Source organism: Convolutriloba macropyga, chromosome 1 (genome assembly GCF_964194025.1).
Source record: "Convolutriloba macropyga chromosome 1, txConMacr16.3, whole genome shotgun sequence".
Taxonomy (NCBI): Eukaryota; Metazoa; Xenacoelomorpha; order Acoela; family Convolutidae; genus Convolutriloba; species Convolutriloba macropyga.
The window spans coordinates 48606942-48634696 of NC_134468.1; the positions used below are offsets into that span (position 1 = coordinate 48606942).

At 34.1% G+C, this 27755-nt stretch overlaps 1 protein-coding gene across 1 annotated transcript; it reads left to right on the forward strand.

Annotated features, from left to right (window-relative positions):
* Positions 1-27496, forward strand: LOC142349677 (uncharacterized). Its single transcript, XM_075401403.1, has 5 exons — positions 1-483; positions 1144-1293; positions 22489-23077; positions 25810-26145; positions 26398-27496. Exons 1-5 carry the CDS (start codon positions 190-192, stop codon positions 27267-27269), a joined length of 2241 nt encoding a protein of 746 aa, XP_075257518.1. The 5' UTR covers positions 1-189; the 3' UTR covers positions 27270-27496.
* The last annotated feature ends 259 nt before the right edge of the window (positions 27497-27755 follow it).

Genomic DNA, 27755 nt, shown 5'->3' on the forward strand with positions numbered 1-27755 from the left:
TATTGTTAATTTTTTCGAGAATTGTGTTGAAACTTTGTCAATAACGCAGAAATTGTTTAATTAGCAATGTTGTAATGATGATTATTGTGCTTTTTGAAGTTGTATGATTCAGAAGAGCAGACGAAGCCAAAATCTGACGCTGAAACGAATGAAGCAATTGAGCGTATTCTTGCTTGTGCACGTCAGGAAATGGATGCAACTAAGGGCCAAAAGTCTTGTGACGAGACGGAATATGTTGACACGGTAGAGGCTACTGCTAAAGACTCAGATGAACCTCAGTCTAGCAAAACGGAACAGTCTACAAAAGAGTGTGCTATAGACGCATCAGGTGCTAATCCCACGGAGTTTCCTCCTAAAAACTTTCTGAGGAAGTGTCCGAAGGTTCCTGGGAGTAGACTGACCGTGTTGGCACACATGAGGAGAATGCTGATTACACCTCTGACACAGGGAGATGTGATGAAATACGCCAATTGCGACACACAGGTTAGATTAATTTGTAGCATATCTTTTCTCCCATTTGAAAAATGCATTTTTGCCTTGATTAAAAGCCAATATATTATCAATTGCTCTCAGACAAAGTTTACAGCAATTATATTAGTCCTGCTGTCTTTTTTATGCTTTTTTGTGGTACCGACTTTTTGTCTGACCATTTAGGTAAAGCTCGGAGGGCAGTAAGTTCTTTTAAAGCTTTACGGCTGACAATTCTCTAAGTATCTAAGTATTCGATTCATCGAAACTGTTTTAGAGACATGAATTGATGCTATGAAGGCGGTTCTTTGATGACCCCCTACTCACACTCCACCCCCCCCCCCCCCCATTAAGCTAAAGCTAGCCTCCCTAAGCCGGAGCTACCTACTGACAGAGCCAACCGCTCGCAGTTTGTTAGAGCATTTCACCGGACGTAAGTCAGTTACGTTGGAATTTTTTGGCACAGGAATTCTCCGGATCGCTGCAAAGTAAATTTAAGAATTTCACTGGCAAAAGGAACTGGTTTTCGTTAATAGAGAAATGCTTTAATGAAAGAATGATGTAGCACTGGCAATAAAATGTTCGAGTCTTTGCTAGTGCCGTAGAATATCAGCGCCTCGAATTAAATGAAACGTGATATTGGAGTTCGTGTAATTCGATGTTTTGCTTTTGCAGGAGTTAGCAGAGAAGATTCGCCGCATTTTGGAGAATAACTCGATCTCACAGCGTGTCTTTGGACACTATGTACTTGGAATGTCACAAAGTTCTGTCTCAGATCTGCTGTTACATCCAAAAGCTTGGAGCGCCACCACTGGCAAAGGACAGGTAGTTTCGGAAAAGCTTTATCTTCCGACTTAACTTTCCCGCATTCCGTTTTCCTTCCTATTTGCTTCCTCTGTATCTAGAAAGAAAAGAAAGAAAGAATTTATTTATCTGGGTTCAAGTAATATATTAAATGAATAACAAAGTTATAAATTTAAATATCAAATGAGATCCGGAAAGGACAGATAACGGGACAATACAGTCCACAAGACTTCTGCCCTGGTGGCTTAATGCAATATCAATTTGATCAATTGAAGGAAAATGAAAGAAAAAAAATGATTAAAAAAAGTCAGCTATGCCGAAATTGGCCAAGAGAGAAAAAAATTTCTGACAGGAAAGCATTGTTTTTGATCAATAGCCACGAAGCGATAGCAGCTATTATTAGGGAACATCGTGGTTTTTACAATTCAAAGAATTTGAATTGTATTGGGGCGCTGTCTTTTTTACGACTCGAAGGGGAGTATTAGTTTTCTTAAGGTTTTTTTTTACCGGAAGTACTATTCGTTCAGACGCTGTTTTGATCTAAAAGCGAAAGTGAGTAAAATTGCCGTGTGAACTAATTTTTTCTGAGCGAGAGAAGTTTTTTATCATGCGCTGCGTTTGGTGAATGACTTTTCGACTTTGAAAAGTAGTTTTTGACTGAATGGCACATATAGATAGCCGTTTTTTCGTCTAAGTGGCCCAGTTTTTTTGCTTGTGATTTGGGTTTTTTGTAGAAATAATTTTTAATCGATGCTATATTGAAATTTAAACCTCGGAAATTGATGCTACAGTGCTTTGCAGAGCCTGAAAATGCGTTTCAATTTCAAAATTAGCACATATTTCTTGATTTTTTAGTTATTAATAGCCGCACAGCGATAGCTGGGGCTATTATTGGCCTTCTCTTTGGCTATTATTGGCCTTCTTTGTTTTTTTTTATTTCGTCGGTCATGATTTTTGTTACGACCATATGACGTCACAGCCACTTTTTGTTCATTCGTTCATGCAATTTCAACTGAATTGAATGTGTGACGTCATTTTTCGCTCTTAGTGGAGCGAGTTTTTTTTTGTTCATGCGCGTGATTAAATTTTTGTTCACACTTGACTTACCTCACTCTCAAAATGACTTCCTCAATTTGAAATTGACTTTTATTTACTTTAGTTCAAAGAGATAAGGTCAAATGGGTATGTGTCACTCTAAATGAAGGTTATTTGAGATCAGCTAATAGAGGCAGCAATAACTTATACAGATTTTTAATCAAAATATAACGGATCAACCTTCATTGAAGAGACGAATTTTTTTGGTTTGTCTTTTTTACTGTTTTTTTAGACTGCCGATCTACGAATCTATTGCGGCTATTTTCTGGCAATCTGCCAGCTATGTTTTTTTTTGGCTTTTTCTATTAATTTCTTCCTTTTTGAATATTTCAGCCGTCTTTTTGTCAAAAAAATCAGTTAATACGGCAACTCCCATTTGATAATTCATATACTCAACGCCTCTTTTTCCCTCGGTGTAATTTCGTTTTTATAAAATTGTACATATGCTAATCCGATTTTGGTAGTTTTTTTCCAATTTTGTCAGTTTGTGTTTGTATTTTGGTTTTATTTACTAGAAATAGTTCTTTGTGCTACATAAGGAACTTTAATTTCGTTTTAATAAAAATTCTTTCAAATTCTTTTCATTGGCGTTAAGTTCTTGGAAATCAGTTAAAATTGTTTTCATAATTGCAGTCTGTAAAGTTTTTTGACCTTTTTTTGCAAAATGGTCCAATGTTTCGTATGTTTGAATTCTGTTTTTTTTTGTTTTTTTTTGTTGTTCTGTTCAGGAAGATGGATCTTTTTCTCGGATGAATCGTTGTCTCTTCGATGTCTCGAATGCTGAACGATGAAATGTATTTGTTTTTATTGAATTAATTCGATTTTTAACTTTCAAAAATCAAGAATTAGTCTTTTTGTTACGGTGTTTCTTACATTGTGTCCATATTTTTCACATTCTGTTTTGTAACATTCTAGATTTTTCCTGGCACCTACATTTATATTCGTTATATTGATTTTTTTGCTTTTAGAAAATTGAATGATTTCAGTTTTTTTTTAGATTTTCGTCATTTCATTGGTTTGCAATTGGTTTCATTCAAAATAAGGAACTACTGAGAGTTTGCTAGAAAGCTAGAAAGCCTTTTTCGAAAATTTGCACTCATTAGTATTTCTTGAAATTTTCTGCCTGTGTTTTGTTTTTAAACGACTTTTTGCCTTTTAATATTATTCTGTTGCTTATGTCTTTTCTATGATTAATTCAATTTTTGAATGGCAAAGTATGAAATCACTGTGTCGAGCATATATATAACAAGGAAGAAGTATGTGCTGTTTTTGTATTAATTACAGTGATTAGGAATCTTATTGTAGTGGTTTTCTGATTCTTAAATTTGAGCATTCTTTGAAAAATTTAACTTAATTTGCTTAGTTAGTCATTATCTGCCGTTTGCTCGCGAGCTTTTTTGAGATTAGAATAATGAAATCTTTGAGGGAAATTGATAGCGCTGTCAGCTTTTTTAGCTTCTCCATTTTCTGACCATCGTATTTCGACTTTTTTTTAACGTTACCAAACGTTTTCTATAAAAAATTTTGTGGCATTTTTTTTGGTGACCGTGGTTAGTTTCACCAATTTTTACATCAGACCTGGGGAGTTAATTATTTAATGGTATAATACAAAAAATGATGGCTTCAGCTGCAATTTTTTGTGAAGTTTTGACGCCCCGAGTCGCTTCCGGAAGTCTTCCGGCTATGTTTTTTACAGGAAGTAGTTTTGTTCACGCCGCAACTTGAAATAAAAGCGAAAGTGAGAAAAATTGTCATGGTGAAAAGATTTTCGCTGAGCGAGTGAAGTTTTTTGACCATGCGCTGCGTTCAATGCATGACTTTTTGACTTCGCAAAATATTCTTGAGAGAACGGCGCCTATAGATAACCGTTTTTAGCCGTTTTTGTCCATTTGGCTCAATTGTTTTATTTGTGTTTTTGTTTTTTGTAGAAATTGTTTTTGATCGATAATATTTCACTTTATGAAATTGATGCCACGTTTTGCGGAGCCTAATATTACTTTTCAAGTGTAAAATGGGCTCTTATTGTCAATTTTAAAGTCAATATTTGGATTTTTCGTTAATTTCTTTCTGTTTGGCTCTTCGAGCGGACTTTTTTCTGAGAATTCACAGTATATGATAATGTTCGCAATTCATGCATTGCACAACTCTTTTGAACGTGGCGTATTTTTTAAAATCAAATTGTACACATACTAATCAATTTTTTGCCATTGACTTCTTTTTTGTTTTATCAAAATGTACACATACTAATCATTTTGATATTCAAGGAAAATTGGTCTTAATTACAATTTTAATATATTTTTTTATTTTAATATTTTGACAATTTTTTGCATAGTTTTTAAGTTCTGCGAATCTCTGTTACCTTTTCTCAATTTTCTTTTTTCATCAGAAGCATGGCCGTGTAATGTTTTTGAACCTTGATTGCTAAATAAATTTATGTACTTAATTTTGGATCGAGTCACTGCCGCATGTGTTAGCTGTTTAGGTCAAACGGCTGAACTAATCGAAAGAAGAAAAGAGTGATTTTTGGATCGTATCGTTGAAAACCATTGTATATATTAAAGGCGAGAAAAGTAGTTGTGAAAAATTTTGCTAAGAGATCGAAATTTTTTTGATCACTTGCATCTTTTTCAAACAATTTTTAGTTTTAATTCCAACGTTTCAATCAAAGTTGTTCCTCACAATTATCTAAGTTTTAGAACTTTTTACCATCTGAAACAAATATTGTACATTGAGATTCAGTCTTAATCTTTTTTTACCATTTTGCCTATTTTAAGCTTTTGTAGCATTTTTTGTATTCGTCTTGAATATTTTTTAACCTTTGTGTGGTTGATGGTTGAAACTAGATGTAGCGCTTTTGATGGTTGATCATAATGATTGATATTTTTTAATGAAAGTTGGCTAAATTCGAGCAAAAGTTTGCCGATTTTTGATTTTACGGTTTTTGACTTTCTTCCGACCTCACATTTCGTGCTCTAATTTTCCTCAGTCAATTCTAAATTGAGAGTTACTTATAGGTTTTGCGACTACAAACCGCCACGTCAAACATAGTCATATCAATTTTCTCGAACTTAAATTTCCTATTTTTTTCAGTTTTTTGTTATTAGCAGTTTCCAATAGGCAATTGATTTTTCTCTCCCTCGTTTCGGATGACTCATCTGAAAGAAAAAGGTTTAAAATTTGTTTGCCGAATAATGGTTGGGGAAAGCTATACAGGGCACATATCACTGTATTAAGTTGAACAAGTTTTAATTATTTTGTTTTTTTTGCTCTTCTTATATTCTAATTGTTGTTTATTACTTCTTAATCAAATTTTGTTTGGTTGACTGATGTATGATAGTTTTATTAACATTTTCTCAAATTTCTTCCTGTTTGGCTCTTCGAGCGGACTTTTTTCTGAGAATTCACTGTATATAATATTCGCAATTCATGCATTGCTCAACTCTTTTGAACGTGGCTTATTTTTTAAAATCAGCGTATTTTTTAAAATCAAAATGTACACATACTAATCAATTTTTTTGCACGTGACTTCTTTTTTGTTTTATCAAAATGTACACATACTAATCCTTTTTTGCATTTTGTCCAATTTCTTTTTTCGGGTTTACTTAGAAGAAAAGTATTTCTGTACACAGCCAGTGGTTTATTTTCGTGTTGTTAATAACGGGTTTTTTGACGTCTTATCTTTGATATTCAAGGGAAATTGGTCTTAATTACAATTTTAATATTTTTTATTTTAATATTTTGACAATTTTTTGCATAGTTTTTAAGTTCTGCGAATCTCTGTAACCTTTTCGCAATTTTCTTTTTTCATCAGAAGCATGGCATTGTAATGTTTTTGAACCGTGATTGCTAAATAAATTTATGTACTTAATTTTGGTTCGAGTCACTGCCTTATGTTTAAACTGTTTAGGTCAAACGGCTGAACTAATCGAAAGAAGAAAAGAGTGATTTTTTGATCGTATCGTTGAAAACCATTGTTTTTTATTAAAGGCGAGAAAAGTAGTTGTGAAAAATTTTGCTAAGAGAACGAAATTTTTTGATCACTTGCATCGTTTTCAAACAATTTCTAGTTTTAATTCCAACGTTCCAATCAAAGTTGTTCCTCACAATTATCTAAGTTTTGGAAGAACTTTTGACCATCTGAAACAAATATTGTACATTGAGATTCAGTCTTAATCTATTTTTTTGTTACCATTTTGCCTATTTTAAGCTTTTGTAGCATTTTTTGTATTCGTCTTGAATATTTTTTAACCTTTGTGTGGTTGATGGTTGAAACTAGATGTAGCGCTTTTGGTGGTTGATCCTAATGATTGATATTTTTTTAATGAAAATTGGCTAAATTCGAGCAGATGTTTGCCGATTTTTGTTTTTACGGTTTCTTCCGAACTCACATTTCGTGCTCTAATTTTTCTCAGTCAATTCTAAATTGAGAGTTATTTTAGGTTTTGCGACTATGAACTGCCACTTCAAACATAGTCATAGCAATTTTCTCGAACATAAATTTCCTATTTTCAGTTTTTTGTTATTAGCAGTTTCCAATAGGCAATTGATTTTTCTCTCCCTCGTTTCGGATGAATCATCTGAAAGAAAAAGGTTTAAAATTTGTTTGCTGAATAATGGTTGGGGAAAGCTATAAAGGGCACATATCACTGTATTAAGTTGAACAAGTTTTATTTATTTTGTTTTTTTTGCTCTTCTGATATTCTAATTGTTGTTTATTACTTCTTAATCAAATTTTGTTTGGTTGACTGATGTATGATAGTTTTATTAATATTTTCTCAAATGTCTTCCTGTTTGGCTCTTCGAGCGGACTTTTCTCTGAGAATTCACTGTATATGATAATGTTCGCAATTCATGCATTGCACAACTCTTTTGAACGTGGCTTATTTTTTAAAATCAAAATGTACACATACTAATCAATTTTTTGCACGTGACTTCTTTTTTGTTTTATCAAAATGTACACATACTAATCATTTTTTGCATTTTGTCCAATTTTTTTTCGGGTTTACATAGAAGACAATTATTTCTGTACACAGCCAGTGGTTTATTTTCGTGTTGTTAATAACGGGTTTTTTTTGACGTCTAATCATTGATATTCAAGGAAAATTGGTCTTAATTACAATTTTATTATATTTTTTTTAAAATTTTGACAATTTTTGCATAGTTTTTAAGTTCAGCGAATCTCTGTAACCTTTTCTCAATTTTCTTTTTTCATCGGAAGCATGGTCGTGTAATGTTTTTGAACAATGATTGCTAAATAAATATATGTACTTAATTTTGGTTCGAGTCACTGCCACATGTGTAAACTGTTTAGGTCAAATGGCTGAACTAATCGAAGTAAGAAAAGAGTGGTTTTTTTGATCGTATCGTTGAAAACCATTGTTTTTTTATTAAAGTCGAGAAAAGTAGTTGTGAAAAATTTTGCTAAGAGAACGAAATTTTTTGATCACTTGCATCTTTTTCAAACAATTTCTAGTTTTAATTCCAACGTTCCAATCAAAGTTGTTCCTCACAATTATCTAAAATTTGGAAGAACTTTTGACCATCTGAAACAAATATTGCACATTGAGATTCAGTCTTAATCTATTTTTTTGTTACCATTTTGCCTATTCTAAGCTTTTGTAGCATTTTTTGTATTCGTCTTGAATATTTATCAACCTTTGTATGGTTCTATGGTTGATGGTTGAAACTAGATATAGCGCTTTTGGTGGTTGATCATAATGATTGATATTTTTTAATGAAAATTGGCTAATTTCGCAAATTTCTGCCAATTTTTGTTTTTACGGTTTTTGACTTTCTTCCGACCTCACATTTCGTGCTCTAATTTTCCTCAGTCAATTCTAAATTGAGTTACTTTATAGGTTTTGCTACTACAAACCGCCACGTCAAACATAGTCATAGCAATTTTCTCGAACATAAAATTCCTTTTTTCAGTTTTTAATTAGCAGTTTCCAATAGGCAATTGATTTTGCTCTCCCTCGTTTTGGATGAATCATCTGAAAGAAAAAGGTTTAAAATTTGTTTGCCGAATAATGGTTGGGGAAAGCTATAAAGGGCACATATCACTGTATTAAGTTGAACAAGTTTTATTTATTTTGTTTTTTTTGCTCTTCTGATATTCTAATTGTTGTTTATTACTTCTTAATCAAATTTTGTTTGGTTGACTGATGTATGATAGTTTTATTAATATTTTCTCAAATGTCTTCCTGTTTGGCTCTTCGAGCGGACTTTTTTCTGAGAATTCACTGTATATGATAATGTTCGCAATTCATGCATTGCACAACTCTTTTGAACGTGGCTTATTTTTTAAAATCAAAATGTACACATACTAATCAATTTTTTGCACGTGACTTCTTTTTTGTTTTATCAAAATGTACACATACTAATCATTTTTTGCATTTTGTCCAATTTTTTTTCGGGTTTACATAGAAGACAATTATTTCTGTACACAGCCAGTGGTTTATTTTCGTGTTGTTAATAACGGGTTTTTTTTGACGTCTAATCATTGATATTCAAGGAAAATTGGTCTTAATTACAATTTTATTATATTTTTTTTAAAATTTTGACAATTTTTGCATAGTTTTTAAGTTCAGCGAATCTCTGTAACCTTTTCTCAATTTTCTTTTTTCATCGGAAGCATGGTCGTGTAATGTTTTTGAACAATGATTGCTAAATAAATATATGTACTTAATTTTGGTTCGAGTCACTGCCACATGTGTAAACTGTTTAGGTCAAATGGCTGAACTAATCGAAGTAAGAAAAGAGTGGTTTTTTTGATCGTATCGTTGAAAACCATTGTTTTTTTATTAAAGTCGAGAAAAGTAGTTGTGAAAAATTTTGCTAAGAGAACGAAATTTTTTGATCACTTGCATCTTTTTCAAACAATTTTTAGTTTTAATTCCAACGTTTCAATCAAAGTTGTTCCTCACAATTATCTAAGTTTTAGAAGAACTTTTTACCATCTGAAACAAATATTGTACATTGAGATTCAGTCTTAATCTTTTTTTACCATTTTGCCTATTTTAAGCTTTTGTAGCATTTTTTGTATTCGTCTTGAATATTTTTTAACCTTTGTGTGGTTGATGGTTGAAACTAGATGTAGCGCTTTTGGTGGTTGATCCTAATGATTGATATTTTTTTAATGAAAATTGGCTAAATTCGAGCAGATGTTTGCCGATTTTTGTTTTTACGGTTTCTTCCGAACTCACATTTCGTGCTCTAATTTTTCTCAGTCAATTCTAAATTGAGAGTTATTTTAGGTTTTGCGACTATGAACTGCCACTTCAAACATAGTCATAGCAATTTTCTCGAACATAAATTTCCTATTTTCAGTTTTTTGTTATTAGCAGTTTCCAATAGGCAATTGATTTTTCTCTCCCTCGTTTCGGATGAATCATCTGAAAGAAAAAGGTTTAAAATTTGTTTGCCGAATAATGGTTGGGGAAAGCTATAAAGGGCACATATCACTGTATTAAGTTGAACAAGTTTTATTTATTTTGTTTTTTTTGCTCTTCTGATATTCTAATTGTTGTTTATTACTTCTTAATCAAATTTTGTTTGGTTGACTGATGTATGATAGTTTTATTAATATTTTCTCAAATGTCTTCCTGTTTGGCTCTTCGAGCGGACTTTTTTCTGAGAATTCACTGTATATGATAATGTTCGCAATTCATGCATTGCACAACTCTTTTGAACGTGGCTTATTTTTTAAAATCAGAATGTACACATACTAATCATTTTTTGCATTTTGTCCAATTTTTTTTCGGGTTTACATAGAAGACAATTATTTCTGTACACAGCCAGTGGTTTATTTTCGTGTTGTTAATAACGGGTTTTTTTTGACGTCTAATCATTGATATTCAAGGAAAATTGGTCTTAATTACAATTTTATTATATTTTTTTTAAAATTTTGACAATTTTTGCATAGTTTTTAAGTTCAGCGAATCTCTGTAACCTTTTCTCAATTTTCTTTTTTCATCGGAAGCATGGTCGTGTAATGTTTTTGAACAATGATTGCTAAATAAATATATGTACTTAATTTTGGTTCGAGTCACTGCCACATGTGTAAACTGTTTAGGTCAAATGGCTGAACTAATCGAAGTAAGAAAAGAGTGGTTTTTTTGATCGTATCGTTGAAAACCATTGTTTTTTTATTAAAGTCGAGAAAAGTAGTTGTGAAAAATTTTGCTAAGAGAACGAAATTTTTTGATCACTTGCATCTTTTTCAAACAATTTCTAGTTTTAATTCCAACGTTCCAATCAAAGTTGTTCCTCACAATTATCTAAAATTTGGAAGAACTTTTGACCATCTGAAACAAATATTGCACATTGAGATTCAGTCTTAATCTATTTTTTTGTTACCATTTTGCCTATTCTAAGCTTTTGTAGCATTTTTTGTATTCGTCTTGAATATTTATCAACCTTTGTATGGTTCTATGGTTGATGGTTGAAACTAGATATAGCGCTTTTGGTGGTTGATCATAATGATTGATATTTTTTAATGAAAATTGGCTAATTTCGCAAATTTCTGCCAATTTTTGTTTTTACGGTTTTTGACTTTCTTCCGACCTCACATTTCGTGCTCTAATTTTCCTCAGTCAATTCTAAATTGAGTTACTTTATAGGTTTTGCTACTACAAACCGCCACGTCAAACATAGTCATAGCAATTTTCTCGAACATAAAATTCCTTTTTTCAGTTTTTAATTAGCAGTTTCCAATAGGCAATTGATTTTGCTCTCCCTCGTTTTGGATGACTCATCTGAAAGAAAAAGATAAAATTTGTTTGCCGAATAGTGGTTGCGGAAAGCTATACAGGGCACATATCACTGTATTAAGTTGAATAAGTTTTAATTTTTTTGTTTTTTTTTTGCTCTTCTTATATTCTAATTGTTGTTTATTACTTCTTAATCAAATTTTGTTTGGTTGACTGATGTATGATAGAATTTTATTAACATTTTCTCAAATGTCTTCCTGTTTGGCTCTTCGAGCGGACTTTTTTCTGAGAATTCACTGTATATGATAATGTTCGCAATTCATGCATTGCACAACTCTTTTTAACGTGGCTTATTTTTTTAAAATCAAAATGTATACATAATAATCAATTTTTTGCACGTGACTTCTTTTTTGTTTTACCAAAATGTACACATACTAATCATTTTTTTTGCATTTTGTCCAATTTTTTTTTCGGGTTTACTTAGACGAAAAGTATTTCTGTACACAGCCAGTGGTTTAATTTCGTGTTGTTAATTACGGGTTTTTGACGTCTAATCATTGATATTCAAGGAAAATTGGTCTTAATTACAATTTTAAAATATTTTTTTATTTTATTATTTTGACAATTTTTTGCACAGTTTTGAAGTTCTGCGAAACTCTGTAACCTTTTCTCAATTTTCTTCTCTCATCAGAAGCATGGCCGTGTAATGTTTTTGAACCATGATTGCTAAATAAATTTATGTACTTAATTTTGGTTCGAGTCACTGCCGCATGTTTAAACTGTTTAGGTCAAACGGCTGAACTAATCGAAAGAAGAAAAGAGTGATTTTTTGATCGTATCGTTGAAAACCATTGTTTTTTATTAAAGGTGAGAAAAGTAGTTGTGAAAAATTTTGCTAAGAGAACGAAATTTTTTGATCACTTGCATCGTTTTCAAACAATTTCTATTTTTAATTCCAACGTTCCAATCAAAGTTGTTCCTCGCAGTTATCTAAGTTTTGGAAGAACTTTTGACCATCTGAAACAAATATTGCACATTGAGATTCAGTCTTAATCTATTGTTTTTTACCATTTTGCCTATTTTAAGCATTTGTAGCATTTTTTGTATTTCTCTTGAATATTTTTTAACCTTTGTATGGTGGTATGGTTGATGGTTGAAACTAGATGTAGCGCTTTTGGTGGTTGATCATAATGATTGATATTTTTTAATGAAAATTGGCTAATTTCGAGCAAATTTTTGCCGATTTTTGTTTTTACGGTTTTTGACTTTCTTCCGACCTGACATTTCGTGCTCTAATTTTTCTCAGTCAGTTCTAAATTGAGAGTTACTTTATAGGTTTTGCGACTACAAACCGCCACGTCAAACATAGTCATAGCAATTTTCTCGAACATAAAATTCCTTTTTTTTCAGTGTTTTGTAATTAGCAGTTTCCAATAGGCAATTGATTTTTCTCTCCCTCGTTTTGGATGACTCATCTGAAAGAAAAAGGTTTAAAATTTGTTTGCCGAATAATGGTTGGGGAAAGCTATACAGGGCACATATCACTGTATTAAGTTGAACAAGTTTTAATTATTTTGTTTTTTTTGCCTTTCCTATATTCTAATTGTTACTTATTTCTTCTTAATCAAATTTTGTTTGGTTGACTGATGTATGATAGAATGTTATTAACATTTTCTCTAATTAGTGGTTCGGAAAATGCATTGAGCGTTTGCAGAGTTTTTTTAGAATTGAACTCTACGGTTTCGTCCCTCATCTCCTTTCCCTTTCGAGTTCCTTTTTAGGAACCCATTTATCGTGTCTGTCATTTTTTAATAATATGTTGCATAACTGTAACAGGTTCCTGTACCAAACTATCACTATAACCGGTTCCTTAACCATTATATTTTTTCTTGAGTTGCCAGTAAAGTTAAATTTTATCAGGTTGTGTATCAGTTTTTGTCAAATGCTTTTCTCATTTTTCCTCTTGTTTCAAAATGCTTAGTATAATTGTGGAATACGCATTAGGTCAGTGAGGGTGGTCACTTTTCTACTTCGAGGTGTTCCCGGAATTCTTCAGGCTATGTTTTTTGAGATCTGTTCAAACATTTTCATGATTTTTAAAGTCAAATTGTATTGATTTCGGTTACTCCGAAACAAGAATCGGAGCGAAAAATCGAGTGGTTTCTCGTCATGAAATTTTTTAACTCTAATTTTAAAGTAGAGTGATGCGGCATTTTCACTTTGATTTTTACTGTTTTTTCGATTTTTTGGATCTGATTTTTCTAAATGGTTTTATCAATCCCTTCACAGGTCATTCTAAGCCTAGTTTTTTGTTTGAACCAAATTTCTCTTTCTCGCGAATTGTTTGTTGTTCGCCATTTTAACATCGATTTTCAGTTTAAATTTACCTTGATTTTTCTGGAAATGGTTTTCCTAATTCACTCAGTCGGTTCTAGGTCTAGTTTTTGTTTAGTCAATGAAAGTTCTTTGAATTGTACGTCAAGACATGTACTGCTATTTTTTTTAATTCGTCGTCTCCATCGATGATTTATACAACCTGACTTCTTGGAATTGACATTTAGTGACTTCTACTGCTTTGCGGTTAAAATTTGTGTACGTGACGTCATTTGTTCTGCTTTTAGGTCAATTGCGTGACTTACTTTACTAAAAAATGACTTCTGAAATCACTTCTTGAACTGTAAAATTGATGAACATTCACTAGCTAGAGATCAATAGTGTGCATACAAGTAGTGTCAAACGTAAATGCTCTAATTCTTGAGTATAGGGTCTTGAGTTTTGTGATTTAGAATCTCGAATTTGAAAAAGCTCTGTTAGAAATTTTTCCGTATAGAGCGTATGTGCCGCATAAAAATGACTGGTGGTCAATCTGTCCCTTAAAGGACTGGTGGTCAATCTGTCTTATTTCTTTAGTTGTTTCAAATCCATTGAGAGCCACAAGCGTCTATCGCAGCTACTTTCCGGCAATTTGACGGCTATGGTTATAGCTGCGAATTTGTAAGCTGAATGGAGCTATATTGCGGTGCTGTTAAATTTTTTGTTTCGTCATCTGAGGCTCTTTTTTGTTTTACATTTGTTTCACAGTAAAGCTAAAAAAGTCAAATTTTCTGAATGACTTCTTCCTCTCACTAACTGCATTTGCACGCGTGACGTCATTTCTCAATCTTTAGCCAACTTTTTTAAGTCATTTGCGGGATTAGATTTTGATCATACATGACTTACCTCACTCAATAAAATGATTTTCGCGCTTTAAAACTTATGTTTAATTTGAGTCAGTCTAAGATCAAAGGAACTCATATGTGTTGTGTAGAGGTCACCAATAAAAATGCCTCTGTGGAATGAATTTACGATCTTCAATAATTTATCGCGGAATGGTTTTTCAGATTGCTTTTTGAGCGGCGTCACTTTTTTCAATTTAGATCTATTTGTTTTTATATCAGATATTCGGCACGCAAGCTATTCTGGCAATCTGTCGGCTGTTTGAAAATTGCAGTTTTTTAGTCTTTCGCTTTCAGAAAAAAATAATGCATTAGTTACCTCTGCCGGTGTACGCTTTATTTGGTGTGATGCGTTTTTCTGTATATTATAGCTGCGAAGCTGTAAGCTGAGCGGAGGTATATTGCGGGGCTCTTGGTTTGTTTAAAATTCAAAGTATTTTGGTTGTATTGATATGCTGTCCTTTTTTAATGATCTGTTGACACTTTTTTTTTGGCTTTTTCACGTCAATGATGAGTCAAATTAGAGTTATGATTTTAGTCACTTGATGTCGTTAAGGGAACGCAAAAGTGAGTAGGTCAGAGGCGTGATTTTTTTCCAAACTCTCTTTAAAGTGGAGTGAGAAAAGGGTGTTTGAACAAATTTCAATTCTTCAGAGGGAGTTTTCACGTGCGTCAACTTGACATTCAGAGGAGTTTTCAGAGTTTCTTGTCTTATGTGCTATTGAAATGATACATGTGTGTTCTAATTGCGCCTATTTGCAATTGCTTGAATTCTTCAATGGGCAGCTATAGTTTTGTAGTCATAATATATTAGAATTCTGCCGTCTTTTTAAAATTTCACTCGCGTCCTTTGACATATTATAGTTAATAACAGGTCTTGTTGGTTGCCAATCAGATTGCGGTTAAAATTTGTGTACGTGACGTCATTTGTTCTGCTTTTAGGTCAAATTGCGTGACTTAGTTTACTAAAAAATGACTTCTGAAATCATTCACTAGCTAGAGATCAATAGTGTGCATACAAGTAGTGTCAAACGTAAATGCTCTAATTCTTGACTATAGGGTCTTGAGTTTTGTGATTTAGAATCTCGAATTTGAAAAAGCTCTGTTAGAAATTTTTCCGTATAGAGCGTATGTGCCGCATAAAAATGACTGGTGGTCAATCTGTCCCTTAAAGGACTGGTGGTCAATCTGTCTTATTTCTTTAGTTGTTTCAAATCCATTGGGAGCCACAAGCGTCTATCGCAGCTAGTTTCCGGCAATTTGACGGCTATGGTTATAGCTGCGAAGTTGTAAGCTGAATGGAGCTATATTGCGGTGCAGTTAATTTTTTTGTTTCGTCATCTGAGGCTCTTTTTTGTTTTACATTTGTTTCACAGTAAAGCTAAAAAAGTCAAATTTTCTGAATGACTTCTCTCACTAACTGCATTTGCACGCGTGACGTCATTTCTCAATCTTTAGCCAACGTTTTTAAGTCATTTGCGTGATTAGATTTTGATCATACATGACTTACCTCACTCAATAAAATGATTTTTGCGCTTTAAAACTTATGTTTAATTTGAGTCAGTCTAAGATCAAAGGAACTCATATGTGTTGTGTAGAGGTCACCAATAAAAATGCCTCTGTGGAATGAATTTACAATCTTCAATAATTTATCGCGGAATGGTTTTTCAGATTGCTTTTTGAGCGGCGTCACTTTTTTCAATTTAGATCTATCTGTTTTTATATCAGATATTCGGCACGCAAGCTATTCTGGCAATCTGTCGGCTGTTTGAAAATTGCAGTTTTTTAGTCGTTTGCTTTCAGAAAAAAATAATGCATTAGTTACCTCTGCCGGTGTACGCTTTATTTGGAGTGATGCGTTTTTCTGTATATTATAGCTGCGAAGCTGTAAGCTGAGCGGAGGTATATTGCGGGGCTCTTGGTTTGTTTAAAATTCAAAGTATTTTGGTTGTATTGATATGCTGTCCTTTTTTAATGATCTGTTGACACTTTTTTTTTGGCTTTTTCACGTCAATGATGAGTCAAATTAGAGTTATGATTTTAGTCACTTGATGTCGTTAAGGGAACGCAAAAGTGAGTAGGTCAGAGGCGTGATTTTTTTCCAAACTCTCTTTAAAGTGGAGTGAGAAAAGGGTGTTTGAACAAATTTCAATTCTTCAGAGGGAGTTTTCACGTGCGTCAATTTGACATTCAGAGGAGTTTTCAGAGTTTCTTGTCTTATGTGCTATTGAAATGATACATGTGTGTTCTAATTGCGCCTATTTGCAATTGCTTGAATTCTTCAATGGGCAGCTATAGTTTTGTAGTCATAATATATTAGAATTCTGCCGTCTTTTTAAAATTTTACTCGCGTCCTTTGACATATTATCGTTAATAACAGGTCTTGTTGGTTGCCAATCAGATTTAAATAAGCCTGAAAACTGATATGAGTTCACAGCTAGAGATTTTCATGACTTGGACACTCTTTGTTCTCAAAAATGTTTAGTTAACTTTTGTTGTCTTATTCAATCGCATTAGGGAAATGTCTCATAAGTTCCTAACAGAGATTAACCTTATCGGTTTAGTTTTTTTCCTTTTAAAGCTATTGATTGCTCTGACTTGACACTAATTGTTTTAAAGAAATATTGTTGATTTTTACTTTTGCGAACATTTGAAATTTGTATTTTCACTTTGTGTTCTTATCTTTTAGTTTCATTAATGACAGATCTCAACATTTGCTAAGTTTCCATAAATGATCGAGTTAATCTTGAGAGGTCTTAGCTATGGTTTGTTTTTTAAAAAATATTGTGGAATTTTCTGCATGTATTTGTACTTGTTTCTTTGTAATAACTTTTTCTTTATAATGTGTCGTTCGTTGCTAAAGAAAATTTATTTTAATGGTTTTTTTTGGATATTTTAATATGATAATCAAAAAAGTAAAGCCAGGTTTTTGTTTGTTGCGATAGTTGTATTTTTTGTCTCCTTATTTAATCTCATTTTTGACAGGTTTCATTAGTAAGCTAATAATGAAAAAGGAATCAAATTAAATGTAATCGATTTTGTGCTTTTGACACTAAAAACTGAACGTTGATTTTTAGTCTTGCTCTTTGTTGGTTTTTCTTGTGTTCTTATCAATGACTCTCATAAAATGCATTTATCTTTAGCCTTCTAGAGCAGCATGATTTTGGTCAAATTGTTTGCATTAATTTCTAACTATTTCATTGACTGAGACCCTTTGATAAATTATTCAAGTGAAATTTCTGATTTCTTCCAATTGTCTTAGTTTTTGCTCGCTCAATTTTGAGTTATCTGCCATTGATTACCATTGAGTTCTTGTATTGTGTACTCATTCTAAGGATGCGCGGGGTCCTTAAAACACTAGATCGTGGAAAACAAAATTTTCTGATCGTTTATGATTTTTCTTTAATTTTGTGCATATAAGGTCATCGGTTTTGCCTGATTAATGTTACTATCAGGTAATTAGTAAATTCAGTTTCTCGGGTTGTATTTCGGGACATTTCCTGCTCTGTTCTGTTTTGTCGTCTGAGGCTATTTTTTCGTTTTACATTTCAACGAAAACATTTTTTCGTTTTTTACAGCAAAGTTGAAAATTCAAAATTTTCTGTATGACTTCTTCCTCTTACTAACGATTTTTGCGCCCTGAAGTCATTTTTTGCTCTTCTAGAAATAATTATTAGGTCATTTGCGTGATTATATTTGATCATTTGTGACTTTCTCACTCAATAAAATGACTTCTGCCCTTTAAAACTTAAGTTGAATTAAATTAATGTCAAAGGAAATCATATGTGACCCTAAAAAAAAGGCTTCTGCAGAATCAATTTTAACAGGCCTTTTTAATGTATCGCTGGCATAGCTTTTTGATTAATTTATTTTTTTGATTAATTTATCGCTGAAATAGCCGTTTTTTGATTAATTTATCCCTGAAATAGCTGTTTTTTAAATAGCTTTTTGAGTTGTGCCAGTAGCTTTTGCAACTTACATCTGTATCTATTTCTATCGATATAATACGGCAAGCAAGTCTGCAAGTATAGTGATCTAATGGGATTTTGAATGGAAGGGGACAGGCGAAGGGGAGTATTTGGATTTTGACTCGGATTGTTAAGAATATGGGCTTTTATTTGTGGAGTAAACATTGCAATTCAAAAGTTTTTACCTGGCCGTTTTTGTTCTAGAACGTGGTTTTGCTTGCTCGGGTGATTTGACTTTTCGTCAGAACAAGTTTGATCAAGTGGTAAATGCCGAGTGCATTACGTTGCTGAGCAGCTCTCTTAGAGCTCCGCTAAGTTCTAGGTGTACGGTTAAGCGAATGCGTGGGATAAAACCGCGGGGCATAAAAACGCTGACTGGGGGTACTAATCTGGGTTCTTTTATGTCCAGCCATGTTTCCGTGGGCAGGCAGGCTAGATGACTTGTAGATTTGGACAAGAAGGAATTGGTATCAAAAAAAGATAAACAAATTTTAGGAATGATTTTTGGGCCTTTGCTGCCTCAGTACGTTGCTGCTCCAGTACATTCTCCGTTGCTGCCCAAGTAGGTTATGCTACCCCAGTTACTGAGCACATCCCTATTCATAGCAAATCATTGTGAAAAAATGTTGAAAGTTATCTTTTTGTCTTTTGAATGAAAGGAGTCAATAAAACGCCGAAACAGGAAATGGATCGAAAAAGCGAGTGGTTTCACGGCGTGAAATTGTTTTACTCTAATTTTAAAGTAGAGTGAGCAAACGATGTTTGGACAAAAATTCGCTTCCTCGCTAGTGGTTTTTTGTTCACATGCGGCATTATCACTTTAATTTTAAGTGTTTTTTGGATCGGATTTTTTTCTAAATGGTTTTCCCAATCCATTCATAGTTCATTGTAGGCCTAGTTTTTTGTTTGAACCAAATTTCAATTTCTCGCTGGTGGTTTTTTGTTAACTTGCGGTTTTTATTGGGTTTTTCTATAAGATCTGTTCACATAATTTCATGATTTTTGAAGTCAAATTGGAGTTGTGATTTTGGCACGCCGAAACAGGAAGTGGAGCGAAAAAGCGAGTGGTTTCTCGCCGTGAAATTTTTTAACTCTAATTTTAAAGTAGAGTGAAAAAACGGTGTTTGAGCGAAAATTGCTTACTCGCTAGTGGTTTATTGTTCACATGCGGCATTTTCACTTTGATTTTTAATGTTTTTTTCGGTTTTTTGGATCTGACTTTTTTTCGAAATGGTTTTATCAATCCCTTCACAGGTCATTCTAGGCCTAGTTTTTTGTTTGAACCAAATTTCTCTTTCTCGCGAGTGGTTTGTTGTTGGCCATTTTGACATCGATTTTCAGTTCAAATTTACCTGATTTTTCTGGAAATGGTGTTCCTAATTCACTCAGTCGGTTCTAGGTCTAGTTTTTGTTTAGTCAATGAAAGTTCTTTGAATTGTACGTCAAGACATGTCCTGCTTTGTTCTTTGTTTGTGTGATTGAACTGTTGGAGAATTTTATGTATAAATGTAAATTAATTTTCATCAGACTACTGACTCCTTTTAATGGTTTTGCTCGATCTTTGTTCTGGTTGAAATTCATAATAACTCGGTACGTCAAAAAGTTTAATATACACAAAATTGTTTACGCGCAATGAATGCTGCCAAAATGTGGAACAGTGGTGAGCAGTCTTTTGTGATCAGGCTCTTTTTTATCGCCGCTCTGTCTAAAAAAGTGGAGTTTATTCTTTTTCTAATAAACAAGATTATGCAACTGGTGTAATTACATTACCACACGTTTGCTTTCGCCATCAATAAGTTATCAAACGCTCAGGCAAATTCAAGTTGTTGAATAACTTTGGGAGGGCGATAACAACTCTGGGTTAATGTATAAAATCAACTCTTTGCGATATCAGCAGTTGCCTTATTCATCGATGAAGTTAGCGGACGATGAATACTGCAAACATGTGAAACTGGCGAAACTCTGCTATGGTGTTAGACTATCTTTTTCTTTGACGCCACTGTGACGTGTTATGCAACTGTTGTGATAACCACGAAAGTTGATTAAAAAGATTACCCTACAGTTGTTATCGCCCTCTCAAATTTGTTCAAGAACTCGAATTTGTCTGGGAGTTTGACAATTTTTCGATGGCAACAACAACCGTATGATTGTATTCAAGAACGAGCAAATTAGCTGTAGATTTGGCAAACATTAAAGTTTAAATCCGCTGAAGTGGAAAATGTGAAATCTAATTACTAGCCTCAGTCAGCCTCTGAAAGGCTGTTATGTAGGTGCTCTCCTTTTTACATTTCAAAGAATTTGAATTGTATTGGGGCGTTCTTCTTTACGATCTGTTCACACTTTTTCTAATTGCTCTTGAACGAAGTTCATAGCAATTATTGTAAACGTTTTGGTCTTTTTTATGCAAATTTTTTGCTTCAACATTTTCGCTTTTCTTCTAGAACATTCTTTGACTTCTCAAGTGACTGTTTCACGCTTTCGTTCTTCATTTTTGAGTGAATTCCATTGCTCCGAAGTAAAGCTTGTCGCTAATAAAATTGGTTGGAGCATAGCAGAGGGAAGTGATTCGTAGCGCAGTGGTTGTGGATTGGTAGGTCAGTGTTTCGAATCCCGGCGGGGTCAGTGTTTCGAATCCCGGCGGTTTTTTGCACCCATAAAGAAAAATTGATCTAGGCTACAGCCCCTGAATTAAATTGCCTCGCCTGTCGCTCAAGAGCAATTCTTCCGACATTTGTCGGTGCATGTTTTTTGTTGTCTTGTCAGTCAATCCCATAAATGACAGGTCTATCGGTTGGTTATAGGTTTAAGTTTTGTATATAATTTTTGTGTAGCTCATAGTTAACGCTTTTTATGACTTTGACATAAACTTTTAAAACTTAGCGGATTATTAATGACTTTGTATCACAACTTAGTCTTTAATGATGTTTCTCATCAATGTGTAATGAGTCATACAAAACGAGAATCTAATTAATGACTTGAGATCATAGATTTTGGTTTTATGACTTAAACTTTTTCCATATCTCTGGATTTTGTAGCTCTTTACGCTTTGTGGTCTTTTCGCTTAGTCTGCGAAATAAGTTATTGACTTTTTGGTGCGGTGTAATTGCTTGCAATTTATCGGCGTCAGCGTCTATTTACTGTTTTCTTTCACTTAGATACCATTCGTTCTGGAAGGGTTTTTGGTGGATTTTCGGATCTTACCTTAATTTGTTTTGTCCCTTTTTACCTAAAATGTTGGTTTTGTTTTTTTTTGAAACATAAAACCGCTATTAGCATTTCCGTTAGGTAAAAAGGGGACAAAACAAATAAAGGCAAGATTCAAAAGTCACCATAAACCTTTCAAAAACTTATTTCAGTATTTCAAAAACGTGTTTCAATAACGTCTTCCAAAAACTTTTCAGTTGTATTAGTGCTGTGGTTAAAGTATGATTTCAGTAAGTAGTTTTGTGTTGTCATTATCCAAAATGATTCTGATTTTTGCCCAAAATCTCAGGTTCTGCCATTTTACTTCGTCTGTTATCGATTTCCTCAAGTTTTTTGTATTATTTATTCATTCTTAGGACACATAGTGTCAACATCTTTATCTAATGTTTTTCCTATTGATCGTCTTTAAATCTCTTGTTTCTGTAAACAAAAATTTTCCAATTGTTTTTATTTTATTCATTTTTGCGCATATAGGACCATGTGCTTTGTTGACTGTTAGATAATTCATTTCTTTGGATCGTAATTGAGAACTTGTCCTGCTATGTTTTTAAATTTGTCATACCCTTCGATCACGTTTTCCGTTTTAAATGAAATAATTCATCTCACCTCAAATTCTTACTTACCTCACTCACTGGTTCACGTGAATGAAACCTAGATAGCATTCAGCAAATTTACGCGAGTACGTTTAAGGTCAAAAAACTAAATCGGAAGAATTGGGATAAACCAATAAAGCCCAGGCACAAAGACTTAAGGTTTAGAGACTTGACTTGGTGCATTAAGTTAGAGTTCCTTAGCTTATACTGCTTGCTGGTATTGGTATTAAGCTTATTGTCCTCCTGTTTAGAGACTGAATTCACCTCCTTTATCTAATGAAACTGCGAAACAATTTAGAACACTTGTTTACACTTGAAAAAATTAGGCTGTCGGTCAGGTTAGTCAACGGCGGTTATTTTTTTGACGATTTGCCCGCTATGTTCTGTTTTTATTTGTTTTATTATTGTATACGGTTATTGCATGTTTTAGGCTTCATACATACGAATGCAGAAGTGGTTGGAAGATGATACTGGAGTAGAGCGTTTAAAGCAACTCAATGCCACATTTTTGAGTGATGTTCTTACAAACGTCCAGCAGATGTCATCTTCATCCACCTCCTCGACAAACAACCTGAAGGAGTCGCGGCCTCCGAAATTAAAGGAGGCGAAAAAAGTGGAACCGCCACCTGTGCCCCTAGAGAAGCCAGTTACTATTCACAAAATTCCAACTGTGGCTAAAGCCAAAGAAATAGTGCTCAATATACCCAAAGTCACTCAGCCTAAAATATTGCCAAGACCACCTACTGTTATCAAATCGGAAGCAGACATTGAAAGTCTTCTGCTATTCAATGACCAAAAGCGACTACAGCAGCAACATCAACAACCTGGACCAAGCAGCTGCGCTCAGATATCCATCAAAAAAAGTCCCTTGCCTTTTGCTGTCAAAATGGAGCAATTCAGTCCCGCTCCGGTTACTACTCCTCAAGTTGTGAAGTTGACAGAGGGTATTGGGAAACAGTTGCAGGTTCATGCGAAGAGTCTGCCGATAACGACCTCGTGCAATGCCAAGAGCTCAAAACGTTAGTTTTCAATTTACCATGTTTTCGATAGTTTCCACTTACAAGAAGGCCGTGTAATGTGTGCAAATTCTTTGCTTAGAGTAAACAATTAAAACTGCCAAAGTCCTCTTAAAAATTGAATCATAAAAAATTGTAAATCAAACTTTTAAGTAGTAGGAGATTCTTCGTATCAAACATGGAGCTAAATCTTAAATCTGTTGAAAAATACAAGCTTTTGCATCAACTGAACCCAGCTTGATCAAAACTACAAGGATTGCTGCTAGTCTGTCTCAGCCAAACTTATACTGTACCAAATTGATTTAATTGTTAACCGCTCTCCAACGAAGTTGGAAGCTATTATTGTAAACTTTTTATGCAAAATTTTTGCTTGACTGTTTCGACTTTTCGAGTGCCTTTTTTGCCCTTGATTTTTTGGTTTTGGGTGATCTAAATTTCTCTTTCACTAGTGTTAGCGCTTGAACTCAAATGGCGATAGTTCACTACTAAAAGTCAAATGAAAAGTGTGCCGAAATTGTTGTTATTTTTTTCACGTTAAATGTGTGGTATATAATAACTTCTAAAGACGTCATTTGAAGCCCCCCCCCCCCCCCCCTTAGTGAATTTAGTTCGTTCTCATAGGTCTTAGTTATAGTCTAATGATTATTGGTTTTGATGCCAATTCGGTTCCGATCCCTGTCTCGTATCATTGAAAACGGGAGGAGTATGTCGAACTACAAAATCCATTCACAATGGCGCGCACTTAAAAACTTTTTTAATTAAGATAATAATTTTCTGTATTCTTCTGTCCTGGTTTTTGGGAATCAATGTCGGCAATTTGTCGTGTATGTTATCAAAAGTTTATTCAAATTTATCAAAATTTATTAAAATTTTTGTCAAACCATTTTTTTCTCTCGGAGTGACTTTGCGTCAATGACTTTGCGCGTATATAAATTGCTCTTTCAATCGCACTTTGAAAAAATTGAACTTAATTGATTATATTGGGCCACTAAAAATCAAATGGGATGTACGATGAAGTTGTTCCATTCAAGACTCCCTGGGACCCGTATCAATATCAGCTAGTGACATAAAAATCTTGGGTTTAAAAGTTTTGACACTTAAGTTTTTAAAAAAAATGGGCTTAGAGGTCAATAACAGTAACCGAAAATATTTTTGCTTTATTGAATTTGAGGTCAACTTTCTATATTTCTGATGAGACCTTGTTTTTCTGTGCTGTCTCCCAGTCTATCCTTCTCATGAATCGAGGTGAAAATTCTCCATCAGTGTGTCTCAATCTCACAATTTGACTCTGTCGAATTAGCTCATTGCCATTCATTTACAAGTCAAGCGAAAAACTTTAGTGTCTCCCTAACTTAATCACACATATGAATGCTCTAAGTTTTATTGATGTAGTGAATAATAGCTTTAAAAGTGTCTTTTGGTTAAAGTCTTTTTGTCTGAAGATACAAGGAAATTGTTCGCATTCTCCTCATTGAAAATTGTTCACATTCTCCTTTGTCCATTTTTCTCCAACTGCATGTTGGACAGCTGTTGCTGGTCTTGGACTCCTAAGTAAATATTGAAATCTCCTTGGCTGTTTTTTTGGTATTTTTGTTAGAATTTTGCGTAGGAAATTATTGCTTCTATTGTAATGCTGGTGGTTAATTACGCGATATCCGAATGGGAGAGGAGACGTGGTGTAATCTAGATTTGAGGTCATTGAGGCACTTGGTCTGCTGGATGAATGAAGCGCTAACTGGACAGTTAACCTAATTTCTTTTGCGTTTGATTAGTCTTACTTTTCAGAGAATAATTTTTTAAAAAATATTAAATTACCTAAACAGCCGTGTGTTTACGGTTTTTTGATGTCTAGAACCATAAGGACCAAAAATTTCACGGCTGATGTAAAAAATATTGCAGTGAAATGCACCGCTACGGAGCCTGGTTCATTAAAAGACTTAGGGGAAGAATTAGGGGACTGTTTTGATTTGTAGTTGAATCAATACAAACGCAGCGTTTAGGTACTGTAATTCCCCTCATGTTTCACCCGTTTTATCATATGGATCTCGTGATCAATTTCGGTCAATATTGTGACTAAATTTTTGACCTGATTTTTCTCAACAGACTTTTCTTACTGATTAAAATGAACTCAGCACTCATCTATTAAATCTAAATTGAAAATGTTAACTCAAATGTAATCAAATGTAATCAAAATTCAATAGAATTCAGTCAAACTAGATTACAAAGCTATATGACTTGAACACATAAATCTCACTTTTTGAGTTCTTTAAGTCTTGAATTTTTGTCTTTGGTCTTGCTGTTTGCTTTTAACTTGAGGATCTCAAAAATCAGCGTTTTCATCATTATCATCACAAATAAATTTGAAAAAATAATTTAAGTTTGACACAATTTAAAATTAAAGCATCACAGACGTCTTTCAGCTCAACTTTTGATTTGTAAATTAAGATCAGCCAAGACTTGATGAACATTTTCTGCGGCTACGTCTGGACCGCTGTGCAGCTGTTTGTATTTCTTTTTCGGGGAACAGAAGTACCGATTCTGAATGTTGTGAAAATATCTAAAAAGGTGTAAACAAAAAATGTCTGTCTTGCAAAATTGAGGATTCAATAAATGGAGAACTGTTTTAAGGAAGTTCTTCATTAGGTGGCGAAAAGAAAGAAAAGCTCTGACGAAAACCACCTGATCAGCAATTTTTTGAGATCATTGGTAATATAAAGATTTTTTTCTGTCTTCAGCGCGACGTTCTATCAAATTGACAGACGAAATATTCCAGAGTTACTCCACATACGGAATTGACACCTTCCGATTGACGGACCAAGTGAAGCTTCTAATGTCTACTCGTTCAATCGGGCAGAAAGTTCTGGGCGAAAATATTCTGGGTCTTTGCCAGGCCTCGGTGTGTGACCTGTTGAACAAACCGAGACCATGGCATGGCCTGCATAGGAGGGTGAAAGAAGCGTACATTAGACTCCAGATCTGGGCCAATAACCCTGCCAGCTTTCCTCTGATAGACTCTTACGGGGAAGATTTGGCCTCTATTCCACCACCCTCAACATCCAAAGCATCTAACGGTTAGTGCGTTTTTTCATAAAATTCGTTCTATATTATAGTCAGGAATGCATTGGCATCAGTTAAAAATATGTTCGTTGACAACTGTTTACACCTCTGAAACGCTATATTAACTTAATGATATCTATATCAACTATCCGGTCCTTACGTTTGTTGACTCTAGAACCAGAGTGTCAAGCGCTCCGGTAAATGAAACAGTTGGTCCAAAATAAGCCTCAAATTCTAAAGCATTGAAGTAGGTTCTGATTTTTTAGAAGTGCGGAAGAGTGTGAGTGTCCAGCTTGCCGAAGAACCGCCGACCAAAAAGCCTCGTATGGAATCCAACTATGTAGACAAACCAGTTGTATACGACAAAAGCCAAATTGCATCATCAATCGCAACCTCTGTTGAAACGACGATTCAGAAACTCGCATCTTATGTTGACAACCTCTCGCCTAACTTGGAAAAGTCCTTGCTGAGCGAAATTGACGTCACTAAAATGGGAGACTGGAATGCCTCTAGATTTGAGGATAGAAAAATTGACGATGCAAAAGTTGAAGCGGCGGCAGCGGACTTTGTTCGCAGTTATCTGAGTACGGATGACAATGACGAAAGTGGCAATAGACTCCTGAGTGCATTGGGATTGTGCGATGAGAGTTCAAACGAGGTAGACGACCTGACCAGCTTTGAACTAGAGAATAGTCCGAACACTGTAGTAGTGCAACCAAAGTCACCCGATAACTTCCTGGGAAGTCTGATTCACGAAGAAGCTCTGAACCAAGACACAGCTGATGAAATTTGGAACGCACTTCCAAAATTGCAGTCTGCATCTAGCACCCATAGCAGTGTTTTGGACGATAGTGTTGCTAATAGCGAGGATGCTTTCGAAGTCTCCAAGGACGAACTTTTAAGTGCTCCTGAAATGAGCTCTAACAACGCTGTCTCAATTGTGGTAGTGAAAGAAGACAAGAATGATCCAAAGCGATTGGCTAGAATTGCTGCATTAGAGAATACTCTGCGAAATGACAGCGAACCATGGAATGACCAAATGGAAGCCATCAATTTAATTTCAAAAATGCAATCAAACTTGGCTTCTACTTCCCAAAGCGACCCCTGGGGCGATAGTCCAGAATCTGATACCATTTGATATTCCGAGACAATCGTGGACTTCATTAACTTCGTTTTCTCATTTTTATCGACGTGCAATTAGATTCAAACTACTCAAGAATTGCAATATTGAAACTTAGTTACTGCAATAATTTAATGTTGAATATCGATGAGAATGCTTCTTAGTAGATGTAGCTTTTTAACTGCTTTGAAACAATGCTGTCAAATATTGATCAATACAGTTGAAACACGGTCTGTACGTTTAAAGGTCCCAGTTCCTTTAGCTAAATACATAAACCAATTGGGTGCAATTTTATATTTGACAGCACCGACCGATGTTATATTTTTATATTTATTGCTTTTCTGTGGTTTATTAATTATCAACTTTTGTCGCGTTTGCAACTTAGCGAATAATCACACGTGGTTTAGAAGCTATATGGAAGCTGTAGAACATGCGATTCTTAAAATCTTTGTCGCATGTAGATTATTGAGCATTTCCTAGTGCTTGAGTTTGCTGCTAGCTTTG

What these genes read in the sequence shown, in the direction of transcription:
- LOC142349677 (XM_075401403.1), top strand. Translation starts at nt 190, where the DNA reads ATGGATGCAACTAAGGGCCAAAAGTCTTGTGACGAGACGGAATATGTT. An exon ending in CCACCACTGGCAAAGGACAG is followed by an intron (nt 1,294 to 22,488) that starts GTAGTTTCGGAA and finishes TGCATGTTTTAG; the next exon opens with GCTTCATACATACGAATGCA. An exon ending in CAATGCCAAGAGCTCAAAAC is followed by an intron (nt 23,078 to 25,809) that starts GTTAGTTTTCAA and finishes TTCTGTCTTCAG; the next exon opens with CGCGACGTTCTATCAAATTG.